The 15006-nt window shown below is 58.3% G+C and overlaps 2 protein-coding genes across 3 annotated transcripts; one reads left to right on the top strand and one right to left on the bottom strand.

Moving 5' to 3' along the window:
• Positions 1-2557: 2557 nt before the first annotated feature.
• Positions 2558-3561, bottom strand: ISG15 (ISG15 ubiquitin like modifier). The gene is made up of 2 exons (XM_009000214.5): positions 3497-3561; positions 2558-3115 (listed from the first exon to the last, which is right to left on the bottom strand). The coding sequence occupies exons 1-2, from the start codon at positions 3497-3499 to the stop codon at positions 2600-2602; spliced, it is 519 nt and encodes a 172-aa protein (XP_008998462.1). The 5' UTR covers positions 3500-3561; the 3' UTR covers positions 2558-2599.
• Positions 3562-13854: 10293 nt separating this feature from the next.
• Positions 13855-14975, top strand: HES4 (hes family bHLH transcription factor 4). Of its 2 annotated transcripts, XM_035307235.3 has the most exons (4): positions 13855-14059; positions 14143-14238; positions 14319-14406; positions 14503-14975. In XM_035307235.3, exons 1-4 carry the CDS (start codon positions 13952-13954, stop codon positions 14877-14879), a joined length of 669 nt encoding a protein of 222 aa, XP_035163126.1. In that variant the 5' UTR covers positions 13855-13951; the 3' UTR covers positions 14880-14975. The 2 variants fall into 2 exon arrangements, with proteins under 2 accessions (XP_035163126.1, XP_035163125.1); XM_035307234.3 differs by having other exon boundaries at positions 14319-14975.
• Positions 14976-15006: the final 31 nt, after the last annotated feature.

Raw genomic sequence — 15006 nt, 5'->3', positions numbered from 1 at the left:
TGTCGTCCCAGCACTTTGGGAGGTGGAGGCGGGAGGATCCCTTGAGCCCGGGTGTTCGAGACCTGCCTGGGCAACATAGCAAGACCCCCATCTCTCAAATAGAATTAAAAATTAACTGGACTTCGTGGTGCGCACCTGTGGTCCCAGCTGCTCAGGAGGCTGAGGCAGGAGGATTGCTTGAGTGTGGGAGGCAGAGGCTGCAGTGAGGGTGGTTTTACCACTGCACTCCAGCCTAGCTAAGAGTATGACCCTGCTTTTAGGAAGTAAATTTTTTGTTTTTTTGAGACAGAGTCTTGCTCTGTTGCCCAGGCTGGAGTGCAGTAGGACGATCTCTGCTCACTGCAACCTCCACCTCCTGGGTTCGAGCAATTCTCCTGCCTCAGACTCCTAAGTAGCTGGGATTACAGGTGCCCACCACCATGCCCGGCTAATTTTTGTATTTTTAGTAGAAACGGGGTTTTCACCATCTTGGCCAGGCTTGACCTCATGATCCACTCACCTCAGTTTCTCAAAGTGCTGGGATTACAGGCGTGAGCCACTGCATCCGGCCTGTATTTATTTATTTTTTTTTTTTGAGACGGAGTTTTGCTCTTGTTACCCAGGCTGGAGTGCAATGGTGCAATCTTGGCTCACCGCAACCTCTGTCTCCTGGGTTCAGGCAATTCTCCTGCCTCAGCCTCCCGAGTAGCTGGGACTACAGGCACGCACCACCATGCCCAGCTAATTTTTTGTATTTTTAGTAGAGACGGGGTTTCACCTTGTCGACCAGGATGGTCTCGATCTCTTGACCTTGTGATCTACCCGCCTTGGCCTCCCAAAGTGCTGGGATTACAGGCGTGAGCCACTGCATCTGGCCTGTATTTATTTTCAAAGGACTGGGTCGCCCGTATGCAGTGGTTGCAGTGGTTCACACCTGTAATCCCAGCACTTTGGGAGGCTGAGGCACACAGATCACTTGAGACCAGGAGTTCAAGACCAGCCTGGCCAGGATGGTAAAATACCCATCTCTACTAAAAATACAAAAATTAGGCCAGGTGAGGTGGCTCACACTTGTAATCGCAGCACTTTGGGGGCCAAGGAGGGCAGATCACGAGATCATGAGCTTGAGACCAGCCTGGCCAACACAGCGAAACCCTGTCTCTACTAAAAATACAAAACAAAACAAAAATTAGCTGGGCATGGTGGCAGGCACGAGGAGGCTGAGGCAGGAGAATTGCTTGAACCTGGGAGGCAGAGGTTGCAATGAGCCAAGATCGTGCCACTGCTCTCCAGCCTGGACAACAGAGCAAGACTCCGTCTCAAAATTTAAAAAAAAGGACTGGGTCTGTGGTGCACCCCCTCACCCCAAGCTAGCTACTGATCTCTGGGTCAGAGTATGACAGAGACTCTGCCCTGCCCTGACCCTGTGGGGGTTTCAGGAGAGACTCCTGGGCCAGCTTCAAGTGCCTGTTGTGGCAAAGGGATGAGGTGGGGACCAGAAACAAGGCTGGAGCTGAGACAGCCCCTGCTGGACACACTCAGGCACACAGTGGTCTTGGTGCAGCCAGATGGGGATCCCCCACCCAGACATGGACTCACAGACCACGGAGGGCTCTGTGTCTCCAGCCACATCCCCTCCAGGGCTCTGAAAGCTGAGGCCCAAGTGCCCCAATCCGGACTCTGTGTGTCCCACTGTGCCGTGTCCTTGAAGTGTCCTGGCCGACAGCTGGCTTCTGGGGGGACTCATTTAGCAAATTGGAATCGAGAGACAGGGAAGGGCACATCAGTGGGGAGGGGGGTATAGCTTGTACTGACTTGGGTCCCCCCACCTGGGACAAGCCCTTCTTCCTGGACAGTGTCAGCCTCAATTCCAGGTGCCCCCCACTGCTGGCCACAGCCCCTCCCTCATGCAGAGCCCTGAAGAGTGTGCTTGGGGCCACCCAGGCTGCCTTCTGCTCTTCTGCAGCTGGCCACAGTGGTGATGTGAGGTTCAGACCGTCTCTACTCCTCCCTAGCCCAGCCCAGGCAGGTGGAGCAGGCTGTGCATGCTGCCTAGGGATAACTAAGGCCCCCAGCCCCAGTTCCTGTGCAGAGCCTGCCTCACGGCCCACTGGGTAGGCCCCGAGGAATCACCCCTCACTGCTTCCATGAGCCTCCCTGGTAGCCTTTTGATCTGAGCAGGCTGGTCCCTGTGCAAGCCGTCTGCTGTCCCAGATGCTGGAGGGCCAGGTGGGTTCCATCAAATGCACCTCTTTTTCTTTCTCTAGAAGATAATTTCCCAAAGGGTGGGAAGACCTGTCTTACTTCAGTTTTGGGGGGGTCCCTATTTTGATCCCTCGAGGCTGTAACTGCAGGCCCTTCACTTGGCAACGCAGGCCTGGCCACCAGGATATACCCTGTGTTCTCCCTCCTGACTCCTCCCCTAGCCCCATCAGCAGGGTCAGATCAGAGGTGGCCCCTGGAGTGGCAGGTGCAGACACAGAGGCAGTTCTCCCTCCTGACTCCTCCCCTAGCTCCATCAGCAGGGTCAGATCAGAGATGGCCCCTGGAGGGGCAGGCGCAGACACAGAGGCATCCATTTCCCCTTGCAGCAACCTTTATTTCCAGCACTTGATCCTGCTCAGATGCTGGCAGGAGGCCCTCTGCTCAGCCTGCCAGGCTCTGCGCTGCCTCCCCGCAGGCGAAGATTCATGTACACGGTGCACAGGGGCTTGAGGTCATACTCTCCCAGCGGGAGCTGGTCCTCCATGGGCTTCCCCTCGAAGGTCAGCCAGAACAGGTCTTCCTGCACGCCCTCCTGCTGGCTCACTTGCCGCTTCAGCTGCGCCACGGTCTGTGTCAGTGCCACCTCATAGGTGCTGCTGCGGCCCTTGTCATTCCTCACCAGGATGCTCAGAGGTTCATGACAGCTGTCCACCACCAGCAGGATGGTGCTGCCGGGGCCCAGGCCCTGGCTGGCAAGGGGGACCCTGTCCTGCAGTGCCATGCCACTCGGGTAGATGGCCAGACGCTGCTGGAAGGCGTGCACACCGATCTTCTGGGTGATCTTTGCCTTCAGCTCTGACACCAACATGGAGTTGCTCAGGGGCACCTGGAACTCGTGGCCCCCCAGCATCTTCACTGTCAGGTCCCGGCCCTGCAGGAATCACACAGGCTCAGAGACTCTGCACCAGCCCCAGGCCCACCACACATGAGGCTCTGGCTGCACAAGCGCCTGTGCCCAGGGATACTGCTCCATCCACATGTTGTCAGCAGGGACCGCAGGCACAGAAGGCACTGAGGGGTCACTGCTAGAAGGTCAGCTGCCCACAGCCACCTTGTGGCCTCCCCTTACCTGCTAGGACGCCCCTCTGTGCCCCACCCCGACACTCTCCGGGGTGACCCGCTTTCAGGAGAACGTTCAGGTCACCTGGCTGACCACTCAGCACCCTGCACCCCCAGGAGACCCTGGCTGGGGAAGAGAGAGGAAAATGGACTGAACGCAGCCCCCCGCCCCCACCTGTGGCATCTGCCTTACCATGGCTGTGGGCTGTGGCACAAGCTCCCATACAGCAAAGATGAATGCGCTGCCTCTGGGCTGCCAGCTCCCGAGCCACCACCGGCCCTTTTATAAGCCTGAGCCGCACATGTCAGGGGGCGTGCCAGGGGAGCCTGAGCCTAGTGGCCAGATTCAGCTTCGGTTTCAGTTTCCTTTTCCCGAGGCAAGCCCGGGAGTGAGTAGAAGAAACAAAACAGAATGACGAAAACAGAGGGAAAAGCAGAAGCAGAGTAGGCAGGGTCTCAAGGGCACGGTCAGGGACAGGGACTCAGGACAGCGGACAGCGTCCCCACCCCTGCCCAACGCCCTGGAAACACCTGAGTATCCAGCATTCTGGGTCCTTCACGAGATGTAGTAACTCATCGTCGCATGAACGAATGATGGGCAGTTTTCATTTTCCATTTACCAGTTTGCAAGATTAGTAAACTTGGAAGTGAAACAGTGACCGTCCAAACTACCCAGAGATAACCTCACTTGGTTTAGGGAAATGTTTGCTCAGATTGGTGTTTTTTGTTGTTGTTTTTGTTTTTTTGAGACAGGGTCTCACTCTGTCCCCCAGGCTGAAGTGCAGTGGCACGATCTCAGTGCACTGCAGCCTCCACCTCCTGGGCCAAAGCGATCCTTTCACTTCAGCCTCTTAAGTAGCTGGGACCACAGGTGCACCAGCTAATTTTTTGTATTTTTAGTAGAGATGGAATCTCTCCATGTTGCCCAAGTTGGTCTTGAACTTCTGGACTCAAGTGATCCACCTGCCTCGGCCCCAAAAGTGCAGGGATGACAGGCCTGAGCCGCCACGCTCAGGCCTCATATTGTTTTTTAATAGAAGAGACATATCTTTTATTAAAAAAAAAAAAATGAATTCTGGGGCCCTACTGAGAAAGTGAAAAACAATCCACAGAATGGGAAGAAATATTTTCAAATTATTTCTCTGATGAGGGGCAGCATCCAGGGCGTACAAAGAACTCTTACAACTCAATTTTAAAAAGGCGAGTCAATTTTAAAATGGGCAAAAGACTTCAATAGACATTTCTCCAGTGACACAGAAACAGCTGCGTACCTCGGGAAGGCGGCCGTATCATTATTCATGGGGAAATGCAAATCAAAACCCCAATGAGAAGCTGATTTCGATTAGCATGACTGTAATAATGAAAATGAAGGCTCACTGAACATGTCCTCCAACATTTCAGGAGGCTGAGGAAGACATATCACCTGAGGTCAGGCGTTCCAGACCAGCCTGGCCAACATTTTTAGTAGAAACCTCATCTCTACTAAAATACAAAAATTAGCCAGGTGTGGTGGAGGGCACCTGTAATCCCAGCTACTTGGGAGGCTGAGGCAGGAGAATCTCTTGAACCCGGGAGGTGTAGATTGCAGTGAGCCAAGACTGTGCCACTGCACTCCAGCCTTGGCGACAGAGCGAGACTGTCTCAAAAACTAGTATAAAATAAAAATAAAGGACAATAACAAGCGTTGGTGAATGACTACACGGAGAAGTTGGAATCATGGCACATAACACTGCTGTTGGGAATGTAAAATAGTTTGGCCACTGTGATCCTCAAAATGTTAGACATAGAATTATTGAGTAACTCAGCATTCCACTTGCAGGCATGTGTTCAAAAGAATTGAAAACAGGTGTTCAAATACTTGCATACAAATGTTCATAGCAGCACAATTCACATTAGACAAATCTTGGAAACAGAGCAAACGTCCATCAGAGATGAATGGATAAACAAAATGTGGAATGTCCATGCAATGGAATATTATGCAGCCGTGAAAAGGACTGAAGCACTGATTCCTGCTACGATGTAAAAGAACCTCACAAACATTATGCTAAGGGAAAGGAGCCAGATACAAAGGCGGCAGGTTGTGTGATTCCACTTACTGCAGGAAAAATGCCCAGAACGGATAGACCACAGGAACAGGAAGTCAGGCCTGTTACCGGGGGCTGGGGAGGAGGGATGGGGTGATAACAGCCGTAGAGTGATGGTTGGACAATGTGATGAATAAAGGCCACTGGATTACATTCTTTAAAATGGTTAGTTTCATGTTATATGATTTTCACATCAATAAAAAGCAAAAGAGAAAAAGCCTCATTGTATGTTCACCAGTTTGTAATCTGCTTCATTCAGGAAACAATGTATCATAAACATCTGCCTAGGCCGGGTGTGGGTGGCTCACACCTGTAATCCCAGCACTTTGGGAGGCTGAGGCAGGCGGATCACTCAAGGCCAGGAGTTTGAGACCAGCCTGACCTGCATGGTGAAACCCCATCTCTACTAAAAATACAAAAAAAAAAAAAAAAAAAAAAAAGGCCGGGAGCAGTGGCTCACACCTGTAATCCCAGCACTTTGGGAGGCCCAGATGGGCAGATCACTGGAGGCCAGGAGTTCGAGACCAGATTGGCCAACATGGTGAAAACCCGTCTTTACTAAAAATGCAAAAAATTAGCTGGGTGTGGTGATGCAAGCCTGTCATCCCAGCTACTTGGTAGGAGAATCACTTGAGCCCATGACGTGGAGATTGCAGTGAGTGGAGATCACTCTACTGCACTCCAGCCTGGGCAACAGAGCAAGACTCTATCTCAAAAGAAAAACCCCAAAACACAAAACACACATCTATCCGCATTGGTGGATACATCTATGCAAGTTGTTTTAACTGCAGACGGGTCCCTGCCCACACAGAGTCGATTTAGTTAACCAGTCCCACATCACTCAGTGTTCCCAAATTGCTGCTGTGACATACAGCACATAGCAGGCAAGGGTAGCTAAGACTCAGCAATCATACATAACATTCAAATAAATAAGTAAAGGAGTGAAAAAACAACATATTCTGAATACGAATCGTGGGCCTTCCCCTCTCCCAGCAAAAATCTAGTGGGGCACAAACATTGTTAGCATGTAAAAACCAAAGACACAGCCGGGTGCAGTGGCTCGCACCTGTAATCCCAGTGCTTTGGGAGGCTGAGTCAGGAGGATCACTTGAACCCAGGAGGTTGAGGCTGCAGTGAGCTATGATCTCATCACTGCACTCCAGCTTGAGCAACAGAACAAGAACTTGTCTCATAAAACAAAACACAGGCCAGGTGTGGTGGCTCACACAGCAACATTGGAAAGCTGACACGGGAAGATCATCTGAGGTCCAGGAGTTCAAGACCAGCCGTGGCCAACATGGTGAACCCACATAGTTAAAGCTACTATGTCCAGCCTTTAACTATGTGGCAACAACAAAAGCAACAGGAAAAATTATCCCAAGACTGGTCCACATTTCTATTAAAAATACCAATAAGCCAGGTGCAGTGGCTCACGCCTGTAATCCCAGCACTTTGGGAGACCCAGATGGGCAGATCACTGGAGGCTAGGAGTTCAAGACCAGCCTGGCCATCATAGAGAAATCCCATCTTTGAAATAAAAAAATATTTTTAATTTAAAAATTAAAAAAAAATACCAATATTAGCCTGGTGTGGTGGTGGACACCTGTAATCCCAGCTACTTGGGGGGCTGTGGCAGGAGAATTGCTTGAACCCAGGAGGCAGAGGTTGCAGGAGCCAAGATCGCATTATTGCACTCCAGCCTGGGCGACAGAGCAAGACCCTGTCTCAAAATATATATACATATTTTTGAGACAGGGTCTTGCTCTGTCGCCCAGGCTGGAGTGCAGTGATGTGATCTCGGCTCACTGCAGCCATCTGGGCTCAAGTGATCCTCCCCAACTGGCCTCCCAGATAGCTGGGGTTACAGGAGTGAGCCACCATGTCCAGCCTTTAACTATGTGGTAACAACAGAAGCAACAGGAAAAATCATCCTGAGACTGGTCCTCACCACCTACACCTGCGTGCCCTGGTCCCGGCCACAGCAGCCTTTTGCATGGGGTCCTGTGGACACACCTGGCGGTCCTGCTCCCATGCCGACCCCACAACCTGCTCTTCACCCGGTAGCCAGACGGATCCACACAAAGCCTCCCATGGCTCCCCTCAGCTCTTGGGGTGACCGTCCCGGCCTAGGCTTGCTACGTCATGGCCTCTGCCCTCCCCCTGTGTCCTCTCCAGTTGCCCACAACTGCCCCCCCCCCCCGTCCTGGGCTCTTTGCTCCAACACCTGGGCCTCTGGGCCATACCTGGCACACACGGGCACACTGGCACCCCAGCCTTTGAGACCCATCTTCCACTCATGCCCCACTGTTCTCAGCCCCCTAGTGACTGCTGCCGGGGTCTTTCTCCCTCAGCAGAATGTTAGTTCACTGGTAGACCTGCCTTGTATGTTTAATGAAACTAAATGTAAAATGCAAATGTGCTGAATCTTACATTCTCAAACATTCTGATTTCTTCCTTTTTTTTTTTTTTTAAGAGATGGACTCTCACTATGTGAGACCACTTGCCCAGGCTGGTCTTGAACTCCTGGGCTCAGGTGACCCTCCCACTTTGGCCTCATTCTGATTTCTTTTTTTTGAGATGAAGTCTTGCTCTGTCACCCAGGCTGGAGTGTAGTGTCACACTCTCAGCTCACTGCAACCTCCGTCTCCCGGGTTCAAGCGATTCTCCCGCCTCAGCCTCTGGAGTAGCTGAGATTAGTAGAGACGGGGTTTCACCGCGTCAGATGGTCTCGATCTCCTGACCATGTGGTCAGCCTGCCTCAGCCTCTCAAAGTGCTGGGATTGTAGGTGTGAGCCACCATGCCGGGCCTCATCCTGATTTCTTAATAAATTCAGTAACATCCTCTGGTCTTTCTCCTTAAATAATAAACCTAAATGTTTTATTGAGTGTGCATTTGAATCTAGAACCTTAAGGCTCATCTGATAAAACACTCACAAGTGTAAAAATTATGGGTCTGATTTTTTAGTTTTAATTAGGTGTGATTGACACACAGCAAGTTGCATCTAATTAATGTGCAATCTGATGAGTTCTGACATCGGCACCAACTGGGAAACCGTCAAACGGGGCTTTTCGTGCTTCATCAAGTGTCTGTGTAATCCTCACCCACGCAGGGTCACTCCAAAGCTTCCTGCCTTCCCACAGAGCCAGAGTGATCTCAGGTGGGTGAGCCCCATCAGGGTCTGAGGTCTGGGCCAGGTGCAGGGCTGACTTGGGGCCCTGGACTCCCAGGGAGGCCTGAGCCTTGCTCAGGTTGGCTGTTGTAGGGATCTGGCCTCACAGAGGCCAGAGGCCAGGGCTCACCCATCTGAAGGAGCCCGCCAGCCTGTGGCCCACTTCTTTGCTCCCGTTCACATCCAGACCCTTCCCCGCCTTCCCATCTGGTCAGTGACCCCTCCTCAGCCACCGCCCTGGATGACATCTGATTGACTCATGGCTCCTGGTCACATGTAACCTTTCGTCACAGCTCAAAGGTCACTCTGACAACAGGGCTGGACCTCAGCCTGGTTCCACCGGGAAGGATGGCTGGGTACCCCACAGGCACACACGGCACTCTGAGAAGGTCGTGCTGAGCCTGCCATGCCCTGCGGCCAGAGGAGAATGACCCGGCAATGTGTCATGGGATTGACCCCCTCTCCTAAGAAACATGGACTGCTGAAGTTCAAAGCCGGGCAGATGACAGGCAGCCCCTCCCCTCCAGACCCATGAGGAGGAGCCTTGCCCTGTCTTTCCACCTGGGACCAGGAAGCCTAGCTGCCACCACCTGACCTGGGCCACAAGTCTCACAGTCCTGGATTCCATCTTACCAGGCTGGAGCCTCCCCACTCACATGGCAGGCATGTCCCCTCCCAGCTGCAGCCCCCTGTTAAGGGCTCCCTGGGAGAGCAGGACTCGGGACAGGGCAGAGGGCCCCACTCCACACAGTGGGCCCAGTGGGACACTTAGAACCGCCTGGTGTCTGGTGACCTTGGCCCTAGGGAGGGGGTCTGAAGGTTAGAAGCATGCCTTTGGCTGCGTCAGGGAGGACAGAGTGGAGGGGAGGCCCATGACCCAGGAGGGCTGCTGCTATTCCAGCCAGGGGGGAGGCAGCCAGCTGGGGAGGGCTTGGGGGTGGATGGAGCCTGGTGTGCTGGAGGAGAGCGAGAGACCCCCTCTTAGACCCACAGGACCTGGCAGAGGACACAGAAGCTGCACCCCTGTGAGGAGCAGGGGCCCAGAAGCCCCAAGCTGGATACCTGACGTCACACAGCAGAGGGCAGGGCCCTGCTGTGCTGGACCCCCCCCCCCACCCCACTGCCTGGTGCAGTCACCAGGTGGTAGACCCACCCACTGGATACACAGGCCCAGCTTTCCTGGGGGAAGTGCTGCAGGGAGCTAGGGCTTGGCCAAACCAGGCTCCCTAGTGTCCCTGCCACTAAATGACACTTCCATCCCTGCCTTCCCAGAGCCAGCAGGCAGAAAACCTGGGGCTTTCGCTTGTCAGGCAGCCCTGCCCCTGCAGGGGGAGGGCAGAGGCTGGCAGCGGAGGGGAGGAGGGATCACTGCGTTTTCCGACTCCCCTGGAATCCGGCTGCTGTGACCTGCATTGGCCAATGAAATGTGTGAAAATTTCATTGCATGCGTTCTGGACCCCAGCTTCCACCTCACCCTCCTGGAAGGCTGGCCTTGCCTAGGAGGAAGCTGACCCGGGCAGGCAGGATTCCAGGTCACAGGGCTCTGGCAGAGACTGCAGCAGCCAGGGACAGCAGCCCTGGGTGTCCAGCATGGTGACACTTGGGCCCTCCCCACTCAGCTGACCTTGGCCCAGGGCGAGGCCTGTGTGAGGCCCGGGAAGCCACTGGCACCACCCCGATCCCCGCTGAGAGAAAGAATGGGCAGGTGGTGCTTAAGCCACCCAGGCTGAGATTCCACACGGGCTGTGGTCTGCCCACAAGAATGGGAGGAAGGAGAGGAGGGAGGGAGGGTGAGGGGCAGAAACAATGGTGGCCAGACAGGCTACTCTTGATAACGAGAGGAGAAGGGTCGGAGGGGACTCAGAAGCTCAGATGAAGGCCAGCGAAAACACTGCAGACCTGGGGGCTAAAGGACAGCAGAGCTGGAGCAGGAGCGGGGCAGAGAACTGGAAGCCAGACTGCGGAGGGGTGCGGTTAGGAGAAAGGACCCAGACTAGTGGGGTGGGCGGGGAGGGTACAGGACCCCCAAAGGAGAGGAAGTCCAAGTTGGTGAATCAAGTTGGCCATCTTAATTTTGAAAGCATGGCTGGGAGACGGTCATGGAGCAGTGTCCCCTCCTTCAGGAAAGGGAGCCAGGACCTCAACATGATGAGGTCTGCTCACAAAGCTGGGGTGGTTTGGTGGAAAAGGAAACAGTCTGAAGTGCCAATGAGGAAGGACAAGGGCACCGAGCTCGTCCCCGTGCAGTGGAGAGAAAAGCAGTGCCTGCTGGGAGCGGGCCGGGAGGGCATCCCAGACAGGCAGGGCAGGGAGGAGACCCGGCACCACCCCACGTGGGGACACAGCTCCCCTGCTGCTAAGCAGGCATGCATCGGGGTGGGAGCCTAACAGCTGGGTCTCCTGCTTCTGCCTGGGTCCTGCTCTTTCTCCTGCATCCTGGATTCCTGCAGCCCTGGCCTTCCATCACTGATCCCAGCAAACACCCAGGACCAGCTCTTCGCCCAACTTGGTCCAGCCGTGGTTCCTCGGTTGCTTTGGTCCCAGCTGCCTGAGTGCCCTTGGCAGGAGTTGGGGAGCATGCTGAGGACGGCATGCAGGGCATGGCTACAGGTCTCCACTGTCAGGAGCTAGTTTGTGAGGGGGATGCTGAGGGGCACGGCAGGAATGTAGCGGCCACCTCCGGGTCAGAGATTGGGAGGGGAGGTCACAGCCAGCACCTGGCAGGTTGTACGGGGACACTGGCTGGGCGTCATGGCATGTGGCTACAGTGGCCCAATGTGAGGAAACTCCCCATGAGGCTGAGGACCCTCCCCTCAGGGAGGGATGGAGGAACAAGGGACTCAGCCTGTGCCCACCCGCAGTCCTCCAAGCCGGTCATGGAGAAGTGGCACCAAGTGAGAATTAATGAGACAGACGCAGACGGGAGCTGCCCTGTGGCAAAGATGGTGGGAAGAGCACAGGCCTGGAGACCCTGGAGTGGGCTCCCTGTGCAGGCAGCGGGGAGCAGGGTCCCTCACTACCCAGCACAGCAGGCCGAGCGTCCCACCTCATCTGCCCTCTACTCCGCGAGGACCCGGCCTGCTGCCTGGAACAGGAACCGTGGCAGATGGATGTCGGTGCTCACTGAGTTAGACACCAGCAGGTCAGCGGCTTTAAAAGTAGAATCTCCTTTGTCTTCCCAACAACCCTGGGTTAAATAAAAAGTTAGCCCCTTGTACAAATGAGGAAGCAGCTACAGGGAGGAAAGTGGGCCCATCTAACAACCAGTGAGGGAAAGGTCAGCCCCAGCCACGCCGGGCAGGAAGGAGGCTCATGCCTGTAGTCCCAGCACGTTGAGAGGCCAGGCAGGAGGATTGCCTCAGGCTGGGAGTTTGAGACCGGCCTGGGCAACATAGGGAGCGCCCCCATCTCTACAAAAGAATAAGGAGGAAAAAAGAACGATCCTCAGGCCCCTCCTTCCATCCTGAACTCCCTGCCTGTCTGGAGACTGGGGGAGGCCCAGAGGCCGCCCAAATCCCTTCCCAAATCCGGGCCCAGGGGCTGGGGAGACTCAGGCCGGCAGCTCCCCTGGGATGACCCCCAGCAGGATGCTGAGGCCCTTAGGGCCCCTGGGGGCGCTCGCGAGCTTTCCCGCCTCGGCGCAGCGCTCAGGCCGAGGAGCGGACGCGGGGGGCCATCCACGCCACCTCCTGGGCTGCGGGGCCGGTCTGGGCAGAGGGGTCGGCGCAGGCGAGCTGGGTTCCAGTGGACGCTGCCGGGGCCACCTCCGAGACGCCCGCCCAGCCCCGCGGCTTTCCCCAGTCCGCGAGGGGCGCGGACAGCTTGTCCGACGGGAGGGCCCCCCGCTCCAGCCTCGCAGGCCCCCTAGGCGCGCGCCCGGGTGCAGGCGGCGGGGTGTGGGGGGCGCCGCAGGGGCTCGGAGGGAGCGGAGGCTTCCGGACGCAAACCCCGGGTGGGTCCCGGTGCTCGCGCAGGGGCGAACCTGCCACTCAGCCGACTCGGCGGCCAGAAAAGCCCCCGGAGGTTCCTCGACCCCTCCCCGGCCAGAAGCTGGCGGCTCCGGCCGGCCAGGCCGCCCCCCCACTTCCCTCGCCCCTGCGCCCCCGCGCCCCCTCCGCGCCCTGGGAACGCCACGCCCTCCCTCGGAGCTTTCCTGCTGAAGACCCCCGTGGCCGCAGAAGCCTTTGGAACCAGCCCGTGGAGAGGCTTCTCTCCACCAACTCGGTTCTTACAGCCGCGAGACTGCGGGGTCTGCCTCGGCCTTCCTGGGGGTCTCCAGCCCGGCGTGAGTCCGGCCCTCTAGGGGGCTCAGGAGGCCTCCGGCGCACGGACGCGTGAGGCCGCAGGGGACCCCGAGTGCCGAAAGGGCCAGCGCGCCCCGCCGCGGCATTCATGGTAAAAACAGCGCACGCGACAGCGACCGCCGCCGGCGCCCGCATCCCGCCCTTGCAGTAACCAGCACGAACAGCGCCCCTTGTTTCTCCGTGAGCCCGACTTCCTGCAGCCGAGCGAGTGGACGGGTCACCTGGAAGCTCGTGACGACACCGGCCACATGACGTCATCCCACCGATGGCGTCATCGCCGCGGTCGCCCGTGACGTCACCAGCCTGCTCGCGTCCCGCAGACGTCCTGCTCCTTGTGGTTCCGCCCTGCGGGGTCACCCGTGCGCCCCTTCACCACCCGGTGACGTCGCCCTCTCCCTGCCCGTACGTCCCACCAGGACGCTTCCCGCAGCCCTCGGTGCCCCAGGACGCGCGCCGGGGGAGGCGCCCCCGGAGGCCGGGCCGGTGTCGTGTCAAACTCGGAGACCCAGCGGGGCCAAAACCGGCACCGGAGGGGGCGCGCGGGGGTCGGTCGGAGGAAGAGGCGCCACCCCAGGCTCGCCCACCCCTCGTGGCCGCCCGACCCCGCGCCCTGGGCGAAAAGTCCTTTCCGACTTCCTGCGCCGCCAGCCCGAGCTCCGTTCCACCCCTGCTCCGCCCCCGGGGTGGGAAAGTGAGCCCGAGACTCCGCCCAGCCCCGGGTCCCTGGTCCCCGCTGTCCCCCGGCGCGGTGCTCGGCCCCGGTTGCAGGGTAGGGGCGTGGATCCCCCGGCCTAGCCCCAGGGTCGGAGGAGGGCGCGGGGGGGTTCTCCCAAGCCTTTGTTGCCCGCGGCCGGGAGCCGAGGCGTGACTGACAGCGGCGGGGGAGACTGCGGGCGCCGATTGGCTGGCGCGAGTGTGGGAAAGAACGCGGAGCAGGATTCACACGCCCCGCGGCGGCGAGGCCTTAAATAGCAGCGAGAGCCGGAGCTGCGCGCGGGCCTGGAGCAGGGACCCGCCGGAGGGGTTCGGTTCGCCGCCAGCCCGCCCGCCGGCGGTCCCCGGCGGCGCGCTCCACCGCGCGTGGCGCACCATGCCCGCAGACACGCCGGGGAAGCCGAGCGCCTCGCCGCTGGCAGGAGCGCCGGCCAGCGCCAGCCCGACCCCGGACAAGCCGCGGAGCGCGGCCGAGCACCGCAAGGTGGGGTCCGGGCCGGGCGCGAGGGGGGCGGCGGGGGCGGGGAGGGACGGAGGGACGCGGGATTCAACCAGTGCCATCCGCAGTCCTCCAAGCCGGTCATGGAGAAGCGGCGCCGAGCGCGCATTAACGAGAGCCTCGCTCAGCTGAAAACCCTCATCCTGGACGCTCTCAGTAAAGAGGTAAGCCGGGGGCGACGGCCCGAGACCCGGAGTCTGGGGCGCAGCGGAGCCTGGACCTCCTGCCCCATCCCTGCCCCCAGAGCTCCCGCCACTCGAAGCTGGAGAAGGCGGACATCCTGGAGATGACTGTGAAACACCTGCAGAGCCTGCGGCGCGTGCAGGTGACAGGTGCGGCGCGGGTGGCGGCGGCTCCGAGGCGGGGGGTGGGGGCGCGTGGGACCCCCGGGCCGGGCCCCGACCGCTCCTCGCGCGTCGCCCCGGTAGCCGCGCTCAGCTACGACCCCGCCGTCCTGGGCAAGTACCGCGCCGGCTTCCACGAGTGTTTGGCGGAGGTGAACCGCTTCCTAGCCGGCTGCGAGGGCGTCCCAGCCGACGTGCGCTCCCGCCTGCTCGGCCACCTGGCCTCCTGCCTGAGCCAGCTGGGGCCCTCCCGCCGCCCGGCCGCGCCGGCCCCGGCTGCCCCCACCGCAGAGGCCCCGGCGCCCGAGGTCTACGCGGGCCGCCCGCCGCTGCCGTCGCTCGGCGGCCCCTTCCCCCTGGTCGCGCCGCCGCTGCTACCGGGTCTGACCCGGGCGCTGCCCTCCGCCCCCAGGGCGGGGACGCAGGGCCTGGGCGGACCCTGGCGGCCGTGGCTGCGTTGAGGCTGCGGCCCTGGGACCGCCGCGGAGGCCGCGCCCTGTTCTAGGGCCTGGGCCTTTTCTGGACTGTACCGGAGAATACGTATTTATTATTCCAGAGGACGCGTCAGGAGTTTTCCTTTTTTCGTCT

The sequence above is a fragment of the Callithrix jacchus genome, chromosome 7 (assembly GCF_049354715.1).
Source record: "Callithrix jacchus isolate 240 chromosome 7, calJac240_pri, whole genome shotgun sequence".
NCBI classification, from domain to species: domain Eukaryota; kingdom Metazoa; phylum Chordata; class Mammalia; order Primates; family Cebidae; genus Callithrix; species Callithrix jacchus.
The sequence above is the reverse complement of the archived record's forward strand: the minus strand, read 5'-3'. Positions and strand labels throughout refer to the sequence as shown.

What these genes read in the sequence shown, in the direction of transcription:
- HES4 (XM_035307234.3), top strand. Translation starts at nt 13,952, where the DNA reads ATGCCCGCAGACACGCCGGGGAAGCCGAGCGCCTCGCCGCTGGCAGGA. An exon ending in GCGCGGCCGAGCACCGCAAG is followed by an intron (nt 14,060 to 14,142) that starts GTGGGGTCCGGG and finishes TGCCATCCGCAG; the next exon opens with TCCTCCAAGCCGGTCATGGA. An exon ending in TGGACGCTCTCAGTAAAGAG is followed by an intron (nt 14,239 to 14,318) that starts GTAAGCCGGGGG and finishes CCCTGCCCCCAG; the next exon opens with AGCTCCCGCCACTCGAAGCT.